This window comes from Synchiropus splendidus, chromosome 11 (assembly GCF_027744825.2).
Source record: "Synchiropus splendidus isolate RoL2022-P1 chromosome 11, RoL_Sspl_1.0, whole genome shotgun sequence".
Lineage (NCBI taxonomy): Eukaryota > Metazoa > Chordata > Actinopteri > Syngnathiformes > Callionymidae > Synchiropus > Synchiropus splendidus.
In genome coordinates, this window is record NC_071344.1 from 8,422,928 (window position 1) to 8,445,150 (window position 22,223).

A 22,223-nucleotide genomic window follows, 5' to 3' on the forward strand; every position below is an offset into this window, starting at 1 on the left:
TCTACACCACGACTGTGCCTTTCATTGCTGTGTGTATTAGTGACATTATGTCAAAAAGGCACACGTGATATTATTATGTTATTGTGTAAATGATCTGGTGTCACTTGAACAGAGTGTGTTTTTCACATCCACTCCTGTTCCTGTGGCTTGAACGGCACCTAGCTATTGTGGCACTAGCCAAGACGGCTACACCCTCTATCTTAACCCTCATACAGTCCCATGAACCTGTCCTCCCACCTTCGCCTTCATCAATCTGAAGATTTTGCGAGAGCAGAGAGAGCGAGTTGCATGAGAAGGGAAAGTAACCCCTAACAGCATCAGAGTTTATAATGTTCTCTCTCCTTTGTTAACTTGCTCGGTGACCTCACAGAGGCGACCGAGAGTCCCCTTTCTGGTCAGAAGAGAAGATAAGAACAGGAGGCATGGCAACTGCATGTCAGGGTGAAGCCGTTACTAAATCACTGGCTTACTTCATCGCAAAGGACCCGATGCCCTTCAGAACAGTTGAGCAGGTGGGATTCAAAGCACGGCTGAACACTATAGCTCCTAAATACGAAGAAAAGTCCCAAGAAGACAACAACTTTCTGAAACATTCAACATGCTCCTGAAAGTTAAAGATGACGATGTCAGCTCTGTGCTTCAGGCATGAGATGAATTCAACGTTTTTGTATATTTTTTTAATTCATGTCAATATCGTGACAATCGTGAAGAGGAAATCTGATGTCGTGACAGCAATAAAAGTTTGTTAAATTCATGTCAATACCGTGACAATGGTGAAGAGGAAATCTGATGTCGTGACAGCAATAAAAGTTTGTTAAATTCAAGTCAATACCACGACAATCGTGAAGAGGAAATCTGATGTCGTGACAGCAATAAAAGTTTGTTAAATTCAAGTCAGTACAGTGACAACGGTGACAACCAATAAAAGTAGTAGTAGTAGTAGTAGTTTAAAAACAGTGATGGAAATTTAACAATTACCCACATTGAAGAGTGGAAAATGTGTGAAATTGACATTGAAAAATAGAAATAAAAGCATTCCAATGACCTTAAAAGTGAGTCCCACCTATGAACAGCTGTGCTTCAGTGGACACCACAGATTCCACCCTTCCATCATGCATACAGGCTGGCTTTGTCTGTGCTGTTTTGTATGTGCATTAAATGAAAAACTGAAAACAAAGTTGTTGTCCACTCAACAGAAAGTTGTGGTATCACGTATAATTGTTTTATGAAAACGTTGGACAAATGGAAACACGCTCTATCAAGTTACATTACCAGGGGAGGTTGCATAACTTTCTCCTTTATACCTGAGCACAGTGAAGGCAGAGGCACGAGCGCCAAGTTGATATGGCTGAACGCCAGTGGATAAAGTTGCCATTGCTAGCATTCTGGACCCCGTTCTCAAAAATTGTTAGATTCCTGCTGTGACAAAGGCTTGAATGAACACGACACCTACAGTGGTGGATGATCTGGATGCAAACAGCACTGAAGATTGTTGTTCTCTATTGATATCACCCATACTAAACTACACTATATTATCAAAAGTATTTGCTCACCCATCTAAATGATCCGAATGAGATGTCCTAATAACTTGTGACTTCTAATAAAGGTGTATAAAATCAAACATTTGTATGGGCCACTCTTCGGAGCTCAGTGAATTCCACTGTGGATCTACTGTATCATAGGATGCCACCTGTGCAACAAATCCAGTCGTGAAATTTCCTCGCTCCTAAATCTTCCAGAGTCAACTGTCAGCTTTATTATAATAAAAAGGAAGAGTTTGGGAACAATAGCAACTCAGCCGTGAAGTGGTCCACCATGATAACTGACGGAGAGGGTTCAGCGGATGCTGAGGCGCAGAGGTTGGCAACTTTCTACACAGTCAATTCCCGCTCACATCTTATTCTTTGTCGTGTTTGTTTCGTTTGATTCCTTGTCATCAAGGTCATACTTCTCCTCAAATCATACCCTGGTTGTTCTTCACCTATGCTGAATACCAAACGCAGCACCGAGTGCATATCTTGAAGGTGTCTCCAACCGGCCTGGCAGCTGAGAACACAAGACATTAAATTTCCTGTCTTGAGACAAGTCTTCTTTTTCTCGGAGTAAAAGGGAAATTAATGAACTACAGTTATTTAACATGAGGTGCTGGACTGAGCACCAGACAGGGGACCTGCAACGATGATTTAGATCCTGCCGCTTCTTCTTTCACATAATAAGTAAGGTGACTAATTGGTGCGACCCTTTGAAAGTCAAGACAACCTTTTAATTGCTGACAGATATATGGCGGAGTGCAGTGGAGCAGCCGTAACTCTCGCCTTAAATATACATTTTTTGCAGTCAGGGACTATAGGGACATCCGAAATCCTCCATTAACGCCAGAGAACAGAAAATAAATCCATTATTGCTGGTTTGCTGCAGACTTCTCTGCAGTTGAGGCTGCAGACTTCCTGGAAGCGCAAAAGTGGATGTGATAGCTTAATCACTTTCTAAATTGTACAACAGAGTAGACGTGTCTGCTCGGCGGTGGCGTTGCTCAGAGCAGTCGGCAGAATACAGAAGAGCCATGGTGTGTGTTTGTTTTTGTCGCTCTGGAAACAACAAAAGAAGGGAGTGGTTAGGATGTTGACAGCAGGGCCTCATGATTCTCCCTTGTTTAAGTGAATATAAACAGAAACCGTTGAAGACAACATGACGTACAGAGCGTCTTTGCTATGCTCAAGGAGACAAGCCGCCGCCACCCTGAACCGTTTCACCCTGAGCAGCAAATCAAGATGAGACACTCTGGTGTGTTACCTCCACTGTCATGAACAAAGACAGTCATACATTGATCCTGAGAGAACCGAACGACTAATATGAGAGAGAAAAAAAGCTTTAAGATGAGCAGCTGGATACATTGGCATGGATTCTTTTAGCAAATGTAAAAATACATTTTTTGGACTTTTCTTTACTTATAGTCATTGACAAGGAAATAGTAATTCTAAATGTCAGGGATTTGTGATGTTAGTTTGTTCCTCATGCTTTTATTTTTTGTACTTCCGGTTTTCTTGTGTGCGTTTCCTCTTTCTGTGTTTCCTCCAGCTTCTCGAGCGACGAGGCTGGCAGCGATCTTCTAATCGAGACACTCCGGATATCTACACCTTGATGCCAGCTCCCATCGCCAGATGGTTGCTTCTCCTCCTCATGGTAAAACTCCTTCGAAAACTCCTTTCACTTGTGCTTCCTGGTTATTCCATTTCTGTGACTTTCTTTCAGCTGCCTCCTTAGTTCACTTTTGTTACTCCGTTTTCTGTTTGTCGCTTCTTGCTGTTTGTTCGCGTGTGAGTGTTTTTGTTAAAACTCACCTTTTCTGTTTCTCCGCATTATAGTTATTCCTTGTGTGTGTGTAGTTCCATTACCAAGTGCTTTCTGTTATTTGGGCCTTAAGTTTTCAGGCTTAAGTTTATTCGCATCTTTTCTCTTTCAGATTTTTTGCTGTTCGTGTTCCTCACTCCGTGTTTTGGTGTTGACGCCCTTGGTTTCCTGTTTGTCTTTTATGTTTATAATGAATTATAATAAATTGTATGCAGTACTGTTGTTCTCCCAAGTCTTCTGTCAACCCGCATCAATTCAGCTACTGGCTCTGATCCATAAGACAGCCATGACAGGATTTTACCGGCAACATCCTCAGCTGAACAGAAAGGACGCCAGAGGTCACCGCACCAGCCATTATCACTGAGATGACACTAATTATACAGCAATAATTTGATTCAAATCACTGCTGCATGTGAAAGCTGATAAAAGCAGTAGTGGATTATTCTCTTCATAGTCACTGACACAGGTGTACAGTATGTGACCATCAAAATTCAGGCTTCATCGGTCCGAATGATTTAATCATTGGGATGGGAGTGAGCGATCACGCAATGTCATGACTTCCATTCTGTTGAGACTGACTGGACAAGGCAGTGGAGAGACTCGAGTCGTTCATTCACTGCAGCATCACGGCTTACAATGCATTGAAGTGACTAAGTGTAAAGGTGGTTGCTAATGGAGATTTAAAATATTGGATTTTTCAAGTTTTGTCCTTTTGTATAATGTTCCCAAAAAGGCAGTGAGGCTGCAATATTGAATATCAACAGGACAAATACTGTAGAGCTCATACAAGCAGCATGGAAGCAAACTCAATATCATGCAGCTTACCACTGAAGTAGCCAGTCAGGTTCCATTTTATTTTCAAAATAAAATGTGTTTTTCTATTCCCGGACAGCTAACCATCTACTCATGATAAAAACCTTGGGTCTGCATGGTTACGCGTTGACACGTGGACACTAGAGGGACAGGCAGGTACACAGACTTTGTCAGCAATAAATAAAGAAAAGGGGGTTCGGCCTTGAGAGGCCACGCACCTGCGAACAGTGGGAAAGCAGCCTCTACAGCAATGTTCATTAACAGAGCAGGTCCTGACAGCGGGGCCTTTAAGAGGCCATCAGGAGCGACAACTTAGCAGCTACCTTGGGACTGTAGAAGGAAAGGCATCAAGGTGAGCAATGCAATTTCAGCTTGAATAATGGAGCTCTTTCCTCGGGTCTGACATTCATGAATTTGTCAGCTGCTTTTTTTTCCCGTTTTTGCCACACAGCCCAAGAGCACCTGTGAGTTATTCAAGGTTCTTCAGAGGAAAAAAAAAACTGGTTTACAATGTCTACAGATCCGCAATTACTCTGCCTGGCTGCTGGCCTTCAGATAATTCCACCCAAAGTAGATCATGAATTAAAAATTACCCCGGATCTGCTGAATGATTTAGAAAGCTGTCACAGATGTGTACACATCAGATCTCGATTCTAACGCTTTTCAAGTTGCTGACGTGAACCTGTAATAACAAAGGATTAATTTACGGCGAGGCGATATCCCCCCGTGAGTCGCGTGGCCCAGAACAATAATGAGCGCATTGTAAACAGAAATTTGCCGTAAGCTAAAAGCGAAAATAAAAGTCAAAACACATGCACCTAGAAACGCGCTGGCACAACCGCACTCGGGCAAATCTATTGTGAAGCATCTTCCCCGGGTCTCACAGAAAGCATGTAAGCAGTTAATTAGATTAAAAACCCCAAGCGATTATCATGTCACGTTGAAATACATCGCGGAGAGCACGGGACCTTTGTGATGTTATTCATACAAAGAAAAGAACAAGCTGCTGGGGTGGTGATTAGAATCTATAGTGTGCGGTGAGGGTTCTGTGTACGAATGGTTTTATCCCACCTCTGAGTGGCAGTGGGTTCGAAATAACGCTGGTGCACCAATGGCATTTAAAAGCACAATAAATGGCGCCTGCTGATGCGGATGATATGGCAGATTGCAAAACATCATGATCTTCCTGAATAAAATGCCAAAAATTAATTGGACGTGCAGGATTTGTCAGTTAATCCTTGGAAATTTGATTTCAAAGTTGGTCTAAATTGATCGTAAAAAGGACCTGGCAAATGCTCATAAGGCAGAGTACGCTCCACATGGGGCTGCGTTTATTGAAAAGGTGTTCCATTGTCAAGTTTTCCATATACTTCTGATGATTTTGTGGATGATTTATGGTTTACATTTCTTTCCCATAATAATTCCTGATTTATATTAATAATATCACCAGTGAATTATGCTCATTTTGCCAATATAAAACTTCTATTATCTGAATCAGAATCACAAAACTTTATCAATCCCAAGGGAAATTGTGTTGGTGACATGCTGTGTACACAACGTATCACAATAAATTTAAAAAAAAAATATATTATAAAGTGCAAAAAGCTATACAAAAGAGCTTCGAAACAATGTGCAAGAAAATGCAGATTCAAGAACAGAATGAACAGAAAAACGTGCCAAAGAATCTTCATTGTAATTTTTGTCAGGGATGAATTGTATGTTTCTATTGCCTCAGGGAGAAAGAACCTCCTGTGGCGCCCAGTATTGGAGATGGATAGTCTAAGTCTGTTGGTCCATGTGCTTCGTTATTGGACCAGGAGCTGATGGAAGGGGTGTGTGATTTTCTCCAGGATGCTCCTTAGTTTCAGGAGCACCCTTCTCTTAATAACCATCTCCAAAGGGTCCAGTTTCACCTCCACCACATCAGCAACTTGGCGGATGAGTTTGTTGAGTCTGTTCGCCACCGTTAATCTGCTGCCACAGCGAACAGAATTGCACTGGACACCACCAACTCCTAAAACATCCTCAGCATGGTCCCGCAGACGTGGAAGGACCTGAGCCTCCTCAAGAAGTAGCGACGACTCTGTCCATTTTTATGAGGGGCCTCAGTCTTCTGAGCCCAGTCCACTTTACTGTCTATGAGGACCCCAAGATATTTATAGTTTTCGACCATATCCACATTGACCCCCGGGGGTCACAGGAGACCTGGTCCTCCTTAGGTCCACCACCAGTTCTTTGGACTTAGCCACATTGAGCTGCAGATGGTTCAACTCACACCAAGAAACAAAGTCCTCCACCACAGCCCTGCACTCAGTCTCCTCACCCTTGCAGAACATCTAACTATTATTCAGAGAATCTTACACCACCATGCTGGGTGCCACCCCAAACTATAGGTTTCCCCTGTGAGCGCACACGCTCCGTTCCAATACTCTATATAAAAGCACAGGCACAACAATGAAGACAGTACATGAGAATACAAGACAATGTGAGCTAAAAACCAAACAACACATTTGTCACTTTATCAGTACTTATTAGCAGCTATTTTAAGAAAGTAGCTCCCAGTTGTGGCCTGAAAGTGTTGTTTATTAAGCACATGCCTCACCTGCTGCCAGCAGGTTCCCACCTGCATGAAGACGCGTAATTCGCTGAATGGATGTCACTGTAATGTGGCAGTTATTTGTTCACATTGTAGGGAGACTGTGTTTGCCATTTCACATCTGAAGTAAAGTTTGATGAGTGCGAATTTTAGCACCTTTTTTGCACCTCTCACTGTCTCACCTGCAGGATTTGTTAAAACAGGTGTAAGATATGATCAAGAGAGGGATGTGAACCCAGGTGGGACGTATGAAGCAGTTTACGTCCTGCAGCAACCCTAGAAAAATGTCAGTTGAACAACAAGACACGCTTTTTCATTTCTCTCTATAGTCAAAATGCAGATGCACATTGTGTTTGCACATTGTGTAACAAAGCGACAACAGGGTTTCCACCAGGATTTTTTGAAACTGTGGCAGAGCCGCCACACCCCTACCACTCCTGCCTGTGTAAAAACAAACCAAAAAACAACTGAACGGCAGCGAAAGAGAAACAAAGCGGAACAGTTTGTTACTTATTGAATTGGTGAAGGTAAAATCATGAGGAGTAAATCTGCCTCCAATCCAAGCCGTCCTCACGCAGTCTGTCTCTTCATGGTAACTTGAGTTCTGCGAGTATCTTTCGAAATCTTTGCGCGAATAACACGAAAACGCGAAACCGCCATGTTCATGTCCACCTCCATGATGTTTTAATACATTTGATCACATGCAATTTCTTTTTTAAAAGGCGATATTTTTACCCGCATTTAAGCCATGGCAGTTCAGCACTCTAGATATATATATATATATATATATATATATATATATATATATATATATATATACATAAAACCTGGTGCAGGAGGCCGACTGTGGCAACTCCTGATGAAGTAGCATCCAGCCAGAAATATTACGTGTTATTGAGGTTTACAGTCAAAGTTTAATGATTCCAGCCATGACAGCACTTATGTTTTTATTGAAGTCCATGTAAATCTGGGACAAAAACTGCTAACTTTTTCTTTGAACCTTTCTCCTTAATGCAGTGTTTCAGTTTTGTTTTTTTTGTCATAGTAAATAGCTCATTGACAGGCACAAATTTAAAAAACAAAATAAAAAAAGGGTTTTATCAAAAGGATTATTCTATAAAAAAATGCCAAATTGTAGTTTTCAATATAATGAACTTCAGGAGTTTTGATCCTTTCAAGGCTTATTTTGATCGACTGCTCTGAGATCACTTCCGCCCAGCGTATTGTTTATGCTTCTGTCAATCCAACAGCATTGATTATTTCCAACTAAAATCAATGTCTTTGCACTCAGAATTGGTCCCACACTGACTTGCAGGGGAGGTTTATTGTCCATCTGCATCCAAGGGAGCTTCTTCCCCTCTGACAGACAGGTGCTTGAATCCTGAAGTGTCTTTGTCTCACTGGCTAATGTGGAGGCCAAAGAATGAGCTTCCCCCCTCTAGACCCCATTAAAGAAAGAAAAAAAAAATCCCTGGGTCCACAGGTTTGATATTCATCGCCTTGGCAACCTCTACCATCAACACATTTTGTGCCTCGTGAGAATGATCACAGCTTATTAAAGTGGAAATAATGACTGCTCTACCCCTGGTATGAAATATTTAACAAGGACAAAGGAGATGGCTCAGTGGTGATTCATATCCGTGTTGAATGGAGGGAACATGAGGCGCAGCTTTCACACAGGAAGTAAAGATCAACCTTGATTCACTATTGTCAATAGAAATCTGTCAAATGAAGTTGAAGGCTTTCTAAATAACACTGTTAGCTGAATTTCACTGATATTTCACGATTTGTTTTGATGCTCAATATTTTCAACAGACGGATTTTCACATAAAAAAACTAACCCTACTGTAAATGCAGGTAATAGAGATGCGCAACTTATTACAGACACGCAAAACATTGGCGACAAACAATGTTCATATTGAGTGTCATAAGGCCTTCAGCGCAGAATCGAACCCATCGCTGCTGTGGTTTGTGGCAGCACTGCATCGTGCAAATCGATAACACAGTGTAGCAGCGAGCGTGATGAGGCTGCACGTGTCATCAGGTCACTCAACCAACACTGTAAGATCGTTGATACATTCAAAGAGACCAGTGTCCCGGGAAAATGTGACTTGGTCAGCCATACCCATGTCTCTTTTGTGTCAACGACTTCTCCTTTTTTTACAGTTTATACCATGGATCACTGGGCTAACCATATTTTATTCCTTATATTAATCTTTATTGTGATTCTCACCATTGACAGTATATGCATGTAGCATAGACCACTGTTTTTTATGCCTGTAGCTCCAAGTACCAGGTGAGATCATTTTTTATCAACGCTGGTGGTCTACAATCTTCATTTTTATCTGGGAAACTTACCAGATGCACTTTATTTTTTGCCAAATGACTTCCAGCAGGGGCGACCCTCTATACTCCAGCATGAGCAATGAGCCACACAGAGCTAATCCATTTGTCTGGCTGTGTCTACGATGTACTTTTACCAGTCAGTCAACAGCACACTGCTAGTCAGTCCATAGTCTGTGAGTGGATGCTTGAATAAAGCACATGAATAATCTATAGTAGGTCCACTGTAACTCAGAATACATCCAGATTAATTGTCTGCTGACATCCCACGTTTCACGGAACTGAGCAGTCTCAGCCTTTTCTTTGAACCAGTGCTTCTCAATTATTTTCTGCTGCGCCCCCTCCAGGAAGAAGTAAACGTTTTGCATTGTACATTGTATCGCACATTAAAGAAAAGAAAGTAATATAACTTGCAATAAAGAACAACTTTACTAACAGAAAAGACTTAAAGTGCATCAATTTGACTGAAATAAAATAAAATAAATAAATAAATAAATAAATACATAAATAAATAAATCATCCTGCCCCACTATTTGGACTCCAATGTTGAGGTCAATATAAATACAGCTCCATCCTCCATCGGCAATAACAAGTATTACCGTGAGTGATTGCCAATGAGAGGTAATTACACAGTGTTTACCAGTAATTTAAAAAAGGAAGCTGTGATACTAAATTTTACCGGCAACCGCAGCATTCCAAATTAGCCGCGTAGTGCAGTACTTTGTAAATTCCCTGTAATTCATGCCTTTCTAACTTTCTTTTTCATAGTAGTCAGACATTCATGTATTAAAATTACGACTTTCCAATGTCAGTAGCACTAGAAGAAATGTAGGGCAATAATATTGGGTGAAAAAAAAAACGTGGAATGAACGGTTTGGCAGAAGATTTCAAGAAGATTCACTTTAGTTTGTGGGAGGAACTAGTGTCTGACTTTAAAGAAAAATCTCAACTGCAGACTTTTTTTTTCTATTTCTAGGTTATAAAAACATTGACGTATTTTCCGTCTAGCTTTGATAAATAAGCTTTTTTTTTTTTTTACCCCTGGGGAAAATCAGTGGAAAGCAGCAGTGAAAACGTGTGATTGAATTGGATTTTACAAGATGAATTGCTGGGACAAGAATTTCTTTCCCCCCAATTACTTTGCCAGGAGGATCGGGTGGCTCCGCAGCCGCTCAGGATCCTCCAATGCCAGAGAATTTCAACAGGAGAGCGGATAAATCCAACAGTCCCGGCGTGTGAAATGAAAAGTGGTTATTGACTTAGGGCATGATTTAATTAAATTAAAAACATAAGCAGATGAAAATGTTCCTCCTCCAAAAGTCTTTTTTATGCATCAGACACAGAACAGTGTGTGTGCACATCCATTTTCCAATCTTCAGGATTTTCTCGCCTCTTTGATGTCTCCAGCATGATTTGCTGAAATGGGGACTGTGTGTCTTTCATCTGCCTTTCATCAAGACTACATTTACAGCAGACGCCAACAATAGAGCTGATGATGTGCAGACTATGAGAAGTTATTTTGTCTTACCTTTCCCAGGCTGGGGCTCCACAGGTATCTCATGCTAAAAGCACAGAGGGCCAGTATGACGAAGACAAGGACCAGAAGCAGAGCGGCTCGCTGGAGGGCTCGGTGCTTGGCTTTTTTCTCTTTCCCCTCCTCCACCTTGAATTAAAAAAAAAATGTAAAAATGCATTAAACAATCCTATTTGCAAGTTGTCTGCTCCTGCTTGGGTCAGGGATCAGTGACTCTCTGAATTGTGCAAACAAAATCTAAAACTTAAATTTTTAGACAGTGACAAATCCAATCCAAGTATTACAATACGTAACAGTCACAGAGGGGTCAAAACAAAAATATATATTTGAGAAATATCTCATGGTTCAGTACCATCTCCCTCTATTGATGGGATAATGAGGTTTCATGAAACAGTAGTGATGCGGATGAGGTACAGTATCAGTGTCCTAATTTTCAGAGCTCAAAAAGGGGCTCTTGGTTTGAAAATGGGTTTTCATTGTGAGCCAAAAGATTATGCAGCAGGCAGCACCATCTAGTGGCCTCTTAAAATTAGGACACTGTTTCATGAAACCTCATCAACCAGTCACTAGCTCCGACTGCACGTGCTAGTTGGTACAGCCGAATCACCCCAATTTATCATCTTATATAAACAAAACTTAAATAGAAAATGACCTTTTCAATAGTGAAATACAATTATAATCGGTGAAGAATCAAATCAAATTTCAGAAAAATAAACCAAAAATAAAATTAAACTATTACTACTATTCATATTTTAGTCATGGTAGTCGCTCCTGAGGTAAAAATCCAGAGTTATCTCCACAAATACGAGCTAATATTGGCAATGAGGTGCGCTACCACAAAAACTATGGACAAATCCAGCGACAACAACAGGCTCATGTTAAAGAACTTTCCATCAGACAACACACTTACAGACCCATCTTACCTACGAAAGAACCAGGTGACATGCTGTTGACCCTTCACTCCTCTCTCTCTAAAATATATACATGTGAATGTAAGGCCATTATCATGTATCCTCTTTTCAACACCCATTGGAATGTCCTCAGTTGGTTGGTCCGGGTTGAGAATTTGGTGGCGTTATTTATTTCATTTGGCATTACAAATGTTTCGAATGTTTCGTCATTCATTCGCTCTACTTTTCAAATGCTGATTTGAAAACAAAAGCGTATATCCTATTTTCTATTGTACGATGAATTTGTTTGTTTTTATTTTTGGTAACCAGATCACAATTGTTTCTTCTGTTCTGTCAAATAATATTCACACAAAAAAAAGAAAAATAAAGGCCTCTCCTATTTGTGCAAAAGATGAGCAACCTGAGAAAGTCGACAAAGAGAACCCGTTTGAACACTGTTATTCTATTTCATTTCAATCCAACGACAAGATTTCATTTGAAAGTCCAAGTGTAAAAAAAAATATTTTATTTTGAGGTTCTGGAAATGACTTGGAGAACTGCATTTTCTTTATTGAATAAACAAGTTGTTCTGTTGAGTATGTAGACAGTGAGGACTGGCTAAATAAGTCGACCATAGTTTAGAGCTTGGAGACAAACTAGTTTATCCAGCGAGAATTCATTTGCAGACCACAAGCATCAGCAGTACTCTTGTTGATGGACATCAATTTTTCAATCTTGGTTTATTATTAACACCCATGAGCGGCAGTTTTGGCTGTTTGTACATGCCAGTACAATATTATTAAATAAAAAGAAAAAGGTTTTCCTTTTTGTTGTTTTTGTTTAAGTTTTATTTAGCTTTAAATCAGCATTTACACATTTAGTTTTGAAGTGTGCACAGCTCTCCCAGGCTTCAACAACATCAACCACTAGTTAGACTTTCATATCTTAACCAACATCTCAAAGCACTTACAAGGAACAGTAAAGAATTCTTGGCCACCACTTCACAACTCCAGGTAACTCTCCAGTTATCTCCAGGAATAGAGGGAGCGAGAACATTCCGGAAATATCAACCTATTTTCAAGTTTAAATGAATACACCTCTCGCTGGAGTTTTCCCATTTTACCAGCATGTGTTCCACTGAAAAAGATGCTTGACACGGCTGCTGTGCGAAATCTCTCCACCAGTGAGGCTGCTGATGACTAAATTATAACCCTCCCCCTGCTGAGTACAGGGACCTGCAGTCTGCCACAAGTGCCACGGAAAGGTTACGATTATTAAACTTTTTCTCAAATTAAAACTCGGCACACTGTAGTCAATTCCCCGAGCTTGAGGCCACAAATTAATAAAGCTGGGCTTTTGTTCCACCAGAGCTCCTGCAGGGAGGAAATGAAAGCTCTTCATTCACACTGGACCGCTTTTGAAAGTCTCGTAGGAAAACAGAAAAGGAGATATGGAAAAAGAAAGACGGCGCAAGAAAACAGAAGGAAGTTTAATTAGATAAATTCCTATTGTCATCCTCAATGTCCTTTCAGAGGTTTACCGTTCGACTGTTTCCATTTCTGCAGTGAGGCCTAGCATGTCCACTCTTTCAACCATTTTTATCAATGAGGTTGTTTATCATTCAACTTTTTTACATAATGCCGACGTTTTTTTCTGTTTTCTCATCGACTTTACTTTTAGCTTTTATAAGTTGAGTTTCACAGCTGAATCATGAATTCAAATCTGATCGGAACCTTAACAGTCGAAATAGTGAGTGCATGTGGGAGTGATTGTTTTTACGTATCCATGCAGCGACTGACTTCCTGTCCAGGGTGTCCCCTGCTTGTTGCCCAAATTGTGAACAGTCAAACAACAGCCATTTCTAAGCAGCAGAGAAGAAGTGCATTTCTCAAATAAAAAACGCAGCTGATCATAATACATTGGTACATCGGTTTTCGAATTGCTTTGGATTTTGAACGAAAATCCAGAACTCGAAGGCCCCCGAAAAAAGCCGGAAAACACACGTGTCAGACGTGTCCCGTTAGCTACATTTACTGTCTGTTTTTTCTTCTCTTTCAAAACCTTTCCTGTCTCCGCACTGAGACAGTCAGAGCTGGACACGCACCGGGCACCTCTTCACTTCAGGAGAGACGTCATTCACTCGGCAACCCCTCCCACATGCAGCGGCCACACACATAGAGGAACAGCGCACCTGCAGCAGACACTCTACATTCACTCCTACAAAAGCCTATTTTAAGGCTTGGAACGCATTATTTCTTTTTCCATTCATTGTAATGGGAAAAAATCGATTCAGATTTCGAACAAATCACTTCTCAAACGGTCGTCTGGAACGGATTGTGGTTGAGAACCGAGGTACCACTGTATTTGGTTTTATTTCACAAAATTTGTATCTACATGAAAAGGAAGTGCAAAGACTATAGTTGGCATTGGCAGAAATATTGTGTGAGTTTGTAGACTGATAATTCACTGCCTTTGTCAGAGTGGTGTCAAACTTCAGGCCCGAGGCCCAAAACCGGCCCGCGAAGTCATTTTACATGGCCCATGAGAGCATAATATACATTTTCAAAATCAAACAGTTATCAATGATCAAGCTAGCAAGTAAGAAAGCTAGGAAGAAAGCAAAAATCAACAGTTAAGTTCTTAGAAATCAATGTAGATGAAAGGGAATCTGGAGAAAAATGAGAAAGCAGACAAATTCTTGAGCTTCAAGAAGAAAACCAGACAGTTTCCGGTGTTGTGAGCTGGTTTGGAAGGAGGGCAGTGAATGTATTACGGAAATAAACTTGAAACTAAAATTACCCCTCAGTAATACAAAGGGACTCAGACTTCAACTTTCAACTACTTTTCCCGTCAAAGAATGCAATTTCCTGACACATCGATGAATATGATTCTTTTGTTTTTTTCAGCTGACTTTGTTTTGCCCATTGTGTGAGATGAATACCATCGTTTTTTTATGAAACAGAAAACAAAGTTTTGATGTTTAACAGTACACAGACTTGAATATATTGTTTGTCTCTCAGGACTTTTTCCTGCGCTGCTCAGATTAATGATTGATGAAAATATTTGGTGTGCGAGCACTGTGTTATACTTGAAGAAGAAGAAGAAGAAAAGGTAATAAGGAAAAGTCTAGATTTTTTTCTTATAAAGCTTTAAAAAAACAAAAAAACAATCTGATATTCATGTGCCTTTTCCATTGCCAAGTCTGTCAGTTACTCGATACCAAGAAGAATTGTTCTTTCAGTGATGTCTTCATCAGCTTTTATGCTTCATACAATTTTTTTTTTACTTTTATGTATCATAAATAATGTTAATCCCTACACAATCTCCAAGAAGACGTCATCTCATTCGACATGTCTCTCCATTTGGTCCCGGTCTCCCCCATTTAGCTGGGATGAAGGTGCACTCCTCGTGTCCAGCTCATGACACGGTTCTTTACATATTTGCTACAAGAGACGTGGCTTCCTGTGAGAACCCGCAGATTGAAACACCACACACTGAATTGGCATTTAGAAGTGTTTCAAATAAATTCACTGGACTTAATGAGTCTGTCATCTGCTTTCATGAAGAGACAAAAGGTGTCAAATATTTGTGCGTCTGGGTTTTTAACACGTGGTGTCAGTCCGGATTAGTATGATTTCACCGCTGCATATTATTGATAGCGACTGTGAAAATAAAGACCCTTCCTTTCCAGCCTCTTCGGGAAAATAAACAGAGCGCAGCGATGAAAAATTCTGGCTTGTGTTTTTTTTTAAACTTCAGTTATGTCTTTGAGCAAAGTAAGGGGGGGAAAGGTGAGTGAAGTCCTTGAGTCTCCCGTGGCCGGTTTCGTCAGCACTGGAAATTTAAGCAGAGTGGAAACTTAAATGCTTGTCCTTTCATAGTGAATCCTCTGAGGAGGAGGGTGGGATTAAAAAGATGAGACACAGACGGGCAGACAGACAGACAGGCAGACAGACAGACAGGCATAGTTACAGCCAAGGAAGGAGACTGGACAAACTCTATGATTGCAGAGCATTTGCCAACTGGTGTTTAAAGGAATCAGCCATTCAACTTCTCCGCCTGGGGAACTGTACTCTAACAAAGAAACGAAAAAAAAAAAAGACATAAATGAAACTAAAAAGAGATACATTTAAATTCCTTCTCAGTCAACAACACCTCAAGTGACATTCTTATCACCATTACTTTTTAAAACACTTCAACAGAGGCTTTGAGGTGCTCTGGAAACTATTCAGGAGACATACAGTCGAGCAATATGTTCTTTGAAAACGCTATGTAAATATCTGCGATGAATAGGAGAGAAGCAAAAGCCTTCCACTCTGCACATACATTCTGGCATAATTTACAGGCACGTGCTTATCATCTTGGATAACATTTCTAAAGTGATTCTCAGAGGTCTAACAACTATAGAGTGCTCAAACTGATGGTCCTCACTGTGGAGGTGCTGGGAAAACTGGGTGATTCCAGGCTTAGAGTGGAAGTCAGGACCAGTGAGCAGCAGTATGGTTTTTGTGCCTGAGGGTGTGGACAGAGAAGCTCAGAGAAGGTCAGAAGGAGTTGCACTGTGTCTTTGCAGATCTAGGAAAACCCCAGATCAGAGTCCAGAGAGAGGAAGTAAGAAGCATGAGAGAAGGAGGGGAGGGTGGTGTAAGACATGCATGAGGACGGTGAGACAGTGGTTAGGTGTGCTGTACGTGTGATGGAGGGCTTTTATCTGAGAGTTCTGTTCCCTGCCCACTTTTGTTAGCTATTGTCTTGGGCAGGATGATATAGGGTAAGTCTTGAGGGACCATGATGTTCAGGACCATATAGTGATCTGTATCTCCAAGATATGATGTTCATGTTGTGCAAAAAGTGCATCTGAAATTGCCATCAACTTTTGTTCACCACCCGCCATGCCTTGCAGATACAGTCCAGTTATGACCGCCCAAGTATCTCTGTCGACCACAAAGTATTGATCATCCGACTGCTGAAACTGGTTCACGATTCCAGATGATTTTTCAATGCTTCATCATTGCTTCGGTTTCTTCAATGGCTAATGTCCACGTTTTAATGAATGATGGAATAAAGCGCCTCACAGAATGAAAAAAAAGAGAAAGACTACATAAGAATCTATCGCTTTCATTTTTTTTTCTCTCTCTCTCCAAACTGGTTTGATCTTTAATTCACAAGAAGAGACAATATTTTAAAAGAAAATGAATGTGCAAAAATGTGTAGAGCGAACTGAATAATTTACATCATTTTAAATAAATTAATACACAGACTCACATCTTTCCATAGGCTTTGCTGACTGCTGGACTCCATGATGCAAACTCAGTGAGGGAATTGCTCTGATCCACTTGGCTGGAGGAGTAAACTCACTCTGTGGAAGCCCAAAAGTCTCAGACTGGCTTCATTGTCATCCCTGTAATTTGGGAGCATGCTGAAGGGGCGGGAAGTTTCAGATGAAGTGGAAATACTCGAAACACGTGTGATTTCCATTAAAACTAAGGCATATGGCTCCTGTCAGCCTCCAGTGTCGTGTTTCCACACAAAATGGAGTCCGACTGAAAAACAAATCTACTGCGGCAAGATCCAATAATACAATTTTGACTGCCTGAAGGACAGTGTTTCCTTTATTTACGGAATAAAACGCAGGCCTCTCTTGGCAGGGGAGTGAATCCTTTCGGTGGTTTTTACATTCATTTATGCAAGGAGGGTGCTTGCTGTATTATTGCTGAGAATAAGTACACTGGAGGAATTATCACTTTTTTAACAGGCTAAAATTTAATTCTTTTGGACCATTGTTACCCATCAGTGGAATGTGTTCGGACCTAAGTCCATGTCAAAGATTTTGTTTTGGTTCTTTTCTGTCAGCAATCCACTCACCACACAGGTGTTTTAAGCAGCATGAACCCACTATCAGATGATCCCGTCTCCAGACTTGGTACCAAAGAGGGCGTTCATCGCTGTCCTGCATTCTTGTCGCTATATTCTACAGTTTTAGTATTTGAACTTCCTGGCACTGGATGTTTTACAGACTTCAGAAGTCTGTAAAACGTCAGACCTATGAAATATACGGCCGTTTTATGTAGATCAAAACACAATATTTACACTATTTTCGGCTGATGTTCCCAGAACTCCATGCGGCAGCTGTAACACTGGAGCTGTGGTGGAAAGTGCTGGGTGGGAATACACATGCGCCAAAACATAATGTAAATAAAACACCTGTAATTTCATTTCATTTCATTAGCTTTGATATGTTCACTGTGTGTGGACAACTGAGTAGAGCAGGTCTCTCACCAGATTGAAAATTTACTATGCAGCCACCAGAGAGCATGTGAGAGTGCGACAGTGGAACTGGCTATAGCAATACAGTGGTACCTCAGTTTTCGAACGTCCCAGACTTCGAAAAAAGTTTTGAGAGATTTTTTTTCTTTGGATTTCGAACGAAAAACCAGAAGTCGAACGCCGGAAAAACATAACGTGCGCGGACTGATTGACTGACCCACGACGCGCTTTGTTATTGTGTATAACGCAGCCTCTGTATGCAGACGTGTCCTGTTAGCTACATTTACTGACTGTTTTTTCTTCATATTGAGGTGTAAAACCTTTCCTGTCTCCGCACTGGACCGTGGTAGAGTGTCACAGGGGAGGTGCTCGCTCTCCACACCTCCCAGGCTGGAGCGCTCACTCCAGGGTTTGATGTCCTGTTGTGGGCTGGAGCTGGGACAGGGATGAGGCGAGTCTGGGACAGAGCGTGACTTGGTTTATGACTTTGTCACAGCCAAACTGCACAGAAGCGCACATTCAGAGCTGGACACGCACCGGGCACCTCTTCACTTCTGGAGAGACGTCACTCACTCGGCAACCCCTCCCACATGCAGCGGCCACACACATAGACGAACAGCGCACCTGCAGCAGACACTCTACATTCACTCCTAAGTGCTTAAGCTACTGCTTCCAGCACATTAGCCCAGTCTCATTTTCCAAATCCAAACATTGAAAGGAGCAGCAGTCTGGGGTGTCAGCCTTGTCTGGTTTTGATTCTCTCCCACCTGACTTGCAAGTGTCGATTTAATCTTCATTTAGTGAGAGCAGCTGTTATTGGCCCAGCTGTTTAAAAATCTCATGATGTACTGCAACAGTGGCAAAGGTCTCGATCCCATGGTGCTCCTTTTTGGTTGCTTTACTTACGTGTTATTTGAGCATGTCCACCTGCAGTAAGTTTGAATGTGTAAATGCAGCTTGCAGACACCAATGTCAATAGACCCTCAGTTACCTCCACAGTTTTGTTTATTTTTTTGTAACTCTTTTGGCTCAGCAGAGAATATTGAATGTGTCTTCATCCTTGAAATCGTCTTCTGTGCTTAAAAATCAAATATTTCATAGATAAACTTAAATGATACATTCTTTTGAAGCTGCTGATCAGCAGATAAGCGAATGAGACTGGATGGATACCACCCGACTACTAAGTACTAAGTTGGGTGGATTCATCCAAGCATAGCACCAACAGTGTGCCGGACTGTCACTCTCTGATCTGAAGAGTAAAGAATCTCAACAGTCTCCATGTGTTCTTTGTGAGGTTGTTTGGATGTTGTGCCAAAGTGACAAGTGTTATTGTAAAGATGGATGATTTTATTACTGACACATATGCACAGACATGCACACACAGGTTGGTCACATCATCTTTTTTGAGGTCTGCTCATAGAAATAACGCTTTTCCGAGCATCTCATCCTTAACCTAACCGTCCAAAACAAATGGCTAACCAGGACTCTTAACTAAACTTAAACCTAACCTATAAAGACTGAGTTATTTTGAAGTCTTCACCCTCAAGTCGAGTCTTAGATAGAGTCTTAGAGATAGATATTCTTAAACACACACATGTTATTCTGCATTGTAACTACAACCTCGAGTACTTTCTTCTAGTTCACCCACCTATTTTAATCTAGTTTAATTCTTATTCTTTACTTTTATATTTTTATTTTATTATTATTATTTTTTATTTTTTTTCTTCTGTGTCATGCTCTTCCTGACTGCATTCCCTTTCTTGCCTCTATTGCTGCTGAAAATGTAAATTTCCTGGAGGGAGTCATCAATAAAGGATCAATAAAGTCTACTTTAAGTCTAAGTCTCTCTCTCTCTCTCTCTCTCTCTCTCTCTCTCTCTCTCTCTCTCTCTCTCTCTCTCTCTCTCTCTCTCTCTATATATATATATATATATATATATATATATATATACGTAGATGCTAAATGTTTTATATTTATAACATGCATCCATATCTAATGTTCAAATCAAACAAACGTATCTCGACATACAGTGTTGAATATCAGTCAAATACTCTATTGAAGTGTCATCAGCAGTCAAACAGACATTTCAATTACAATTTTGGAAAAATATCCCAGCTTTATGTCACATTGCAAAACTAATAGGGGCGCGGTTACAAGACCCCAGATCTCTAAAGCCGCACTTCCTCGCGTATGAAACATTGCCAAGGTTAGAACTAAGTGCACCAATTGTACTGAGACGCATCATTGGTAAACAAAATCATTTCTGTGAAACATTCAAACCTTTCAGTTTTGTGTTTCTAGTGCACTCAAAGGGCAACGACGTGTTTCTCTTTTCAGCATGTGGCATTGAAACCTGAATGTGTTGTACCTTATGCAAAAAAGCTGTTTTTCCAAAGTTCAATTTGAGAAGTACCTTCATGCTAGCTGAGTGAATTGTAACCAGATTTATTATATTTGTGTAAATTGCGGTCCCCGTGACTAGTTATTACGGCGAGATTGTACTGTGACCTTTTGTCCGGCATTCTCAAAGACTGGTATAAAAGGAGCTCAGGTCCATTGTGTGATAAGGGTTAAGGTTGCTCAATTACGAGTGCACGGAGGCTTTTAAAACTGGAGGAACATCTCAATCCCAAACATCATGCCACCTTTGAAAAGCAATAGTTCAGTGCTGTTTACACGAGAACAGTCAAAGGTAATGTTGACAGAATGATTAAAAAAATATTTTTTGTAAATCCAATGATCCAATGTGATGAATTTGCGTATCAGGATAATCCTTACCAGTCAACTGGTAAGGATTATCATTGAAGCAGGTGAAATGCATAGGATAGTGTAGCAGTCGAGTCTACCTTCCCAAAGGATGAGTTGAGATCGAGACCAGAACATCCAGAGATTGGGTCAAGACCAAGGGTGAATTCCAATTGCTTCCTTAATCCTCAACCTCAAAAGTGCAAGGACTGTCCAGATTCTTAGGAAGTTAAGTTGAGGAGCAAGACTGAGGAAAGTATCTTCCTCAATTTTGAGGCACCTACTGTAGGATTCAGGAATACCCAGAATTATTTGCATATTTTCACCTTCACCTTCACCTTCTTCTGCCGTTTATCCGGGGTTGGGTCGCGGAGGCAGCATTCAGAGCAAGGAAGCCCAAACTTAGCGATCCGCACAAACCTCCTCCAGCTCTTCCCGGGGGATCCCGAGGCGTTCCCAGGCCAGACCGGAGACATAATCTCTCCAGCGAGTCCTGGGTCTTCCCCGGTAGGACATGCCCGGAACACATCCCCAGGGAGGCGTCCAGGGTTCCAGCCACCTCAGCTGGTTCCTCTCGATGTGGAGGAGAAGCGGCTCCACCCCGAACTCCTCCCGGATGACTGAACTCCTCACCCTATCTCTAAGGGTGCGCCCAGCCACCCTGCGGAGGAAACTCATCTCAGCCGCTTGTATCCGCAATCTCATCCTTTCGGTCATTACCCAAAGCTCGTGACCATAGGTGAGGGTGGGAACGTAGATCGATCGGTAAATCGAGAGCTTCGTCTTGTGACTCAGCTCTCTCTTCACCACGACGGTCCAATACAGCGACCGCATCACTGCTGCCGCTGCACCAACCCGTCTATCAATCTCACGCTCCCCTTTTCCTTCACTCGAGAACAAGACCCCGAGATACTTAAACTCCACCACTTGGGGCAAGAACTCTCCACTGACACTCACATTTTTTCAGCCAATAAAAAATGGCTTCCAGAGCAGTGACAAGTGTAAGTATTTTCTTTGTTGAAGGAGATAAAAATATTCCGAAAACTATTGTGTTATCTTATCTTATGCCCTTTTGATGACTTATTTACCTCATTTATTTTTATTTTTATTAGTTAGTAATAGCTGTGCTGCAATAGTTTAAGTTAGTTAATGTTACACATTTCTTGCTGGTAATGTAGTTGTTGTATCAAGATAACAGCCTATACTGTATAACATTGTGCAGATAGCGGTATGATGACAACCAGGCTAATGTCATCTCCTGCAGCCGCAGCTGTCTAGCGATAGCTATTGCTGGTGTTTATAACGTTTGTGTTAGAATAGTGTCGTGTGATGTGATCTCAACAAGCAGAGCAGGTTGGAAAGATGATTCTCGCTTCAAATCGATGCAACGCAATGTGACAGAATGTGTTTTTCAAATACAAAAATGAGGAGGTGAAATAAGCTCAGCACTTCCACCCGAACACTAGTGGTTCAACACTAGTCAAAATTATTTTGACTCTCCGACAAATGTCTCACGTTCCTCTTCATTTGACCAATTCTTTGTGGTCCATGGTGTCAAGTATCAAGTGTAGCCAGGTTGTCATGGCGACGTGTGATTTACTGAACGCCACTTTTGAACAATGCTATCCCCCACAGTCTGGGGACCCATCTGTAGTTGAGGAGTGTCCCATTTCCGAGTTGCACA

General features: G+C 41.2%; 1 protein-coding gene across 1 annotated transcript in view; it reads right to left on the bottom strand.

Moving 5' to 3' along the window:
- Positions 1-16,828, bottom strand: part of tnmd (tenomodulin) — an 85,726-nt gene extending 68,898 nt beyond the window's left edge. The window contains exons 1-2 of the mRNA XM_053880050.1: positions 16,793-16,828; positions 10,632-10,766 (exon numbers count right to left, since the gene is read on the bottom strand). Coding sequence (XP_053736025.1) covers positions 10,632-10,766; positions 16,793-16,828 — 171 coding nt within the window. The remainder of the gene's footprint in view (positions 1-10,631; positions 10,767-16,792) is intronic.
- Positions 16,829-22,223: the final 5,395 nt, after the last annotated feature.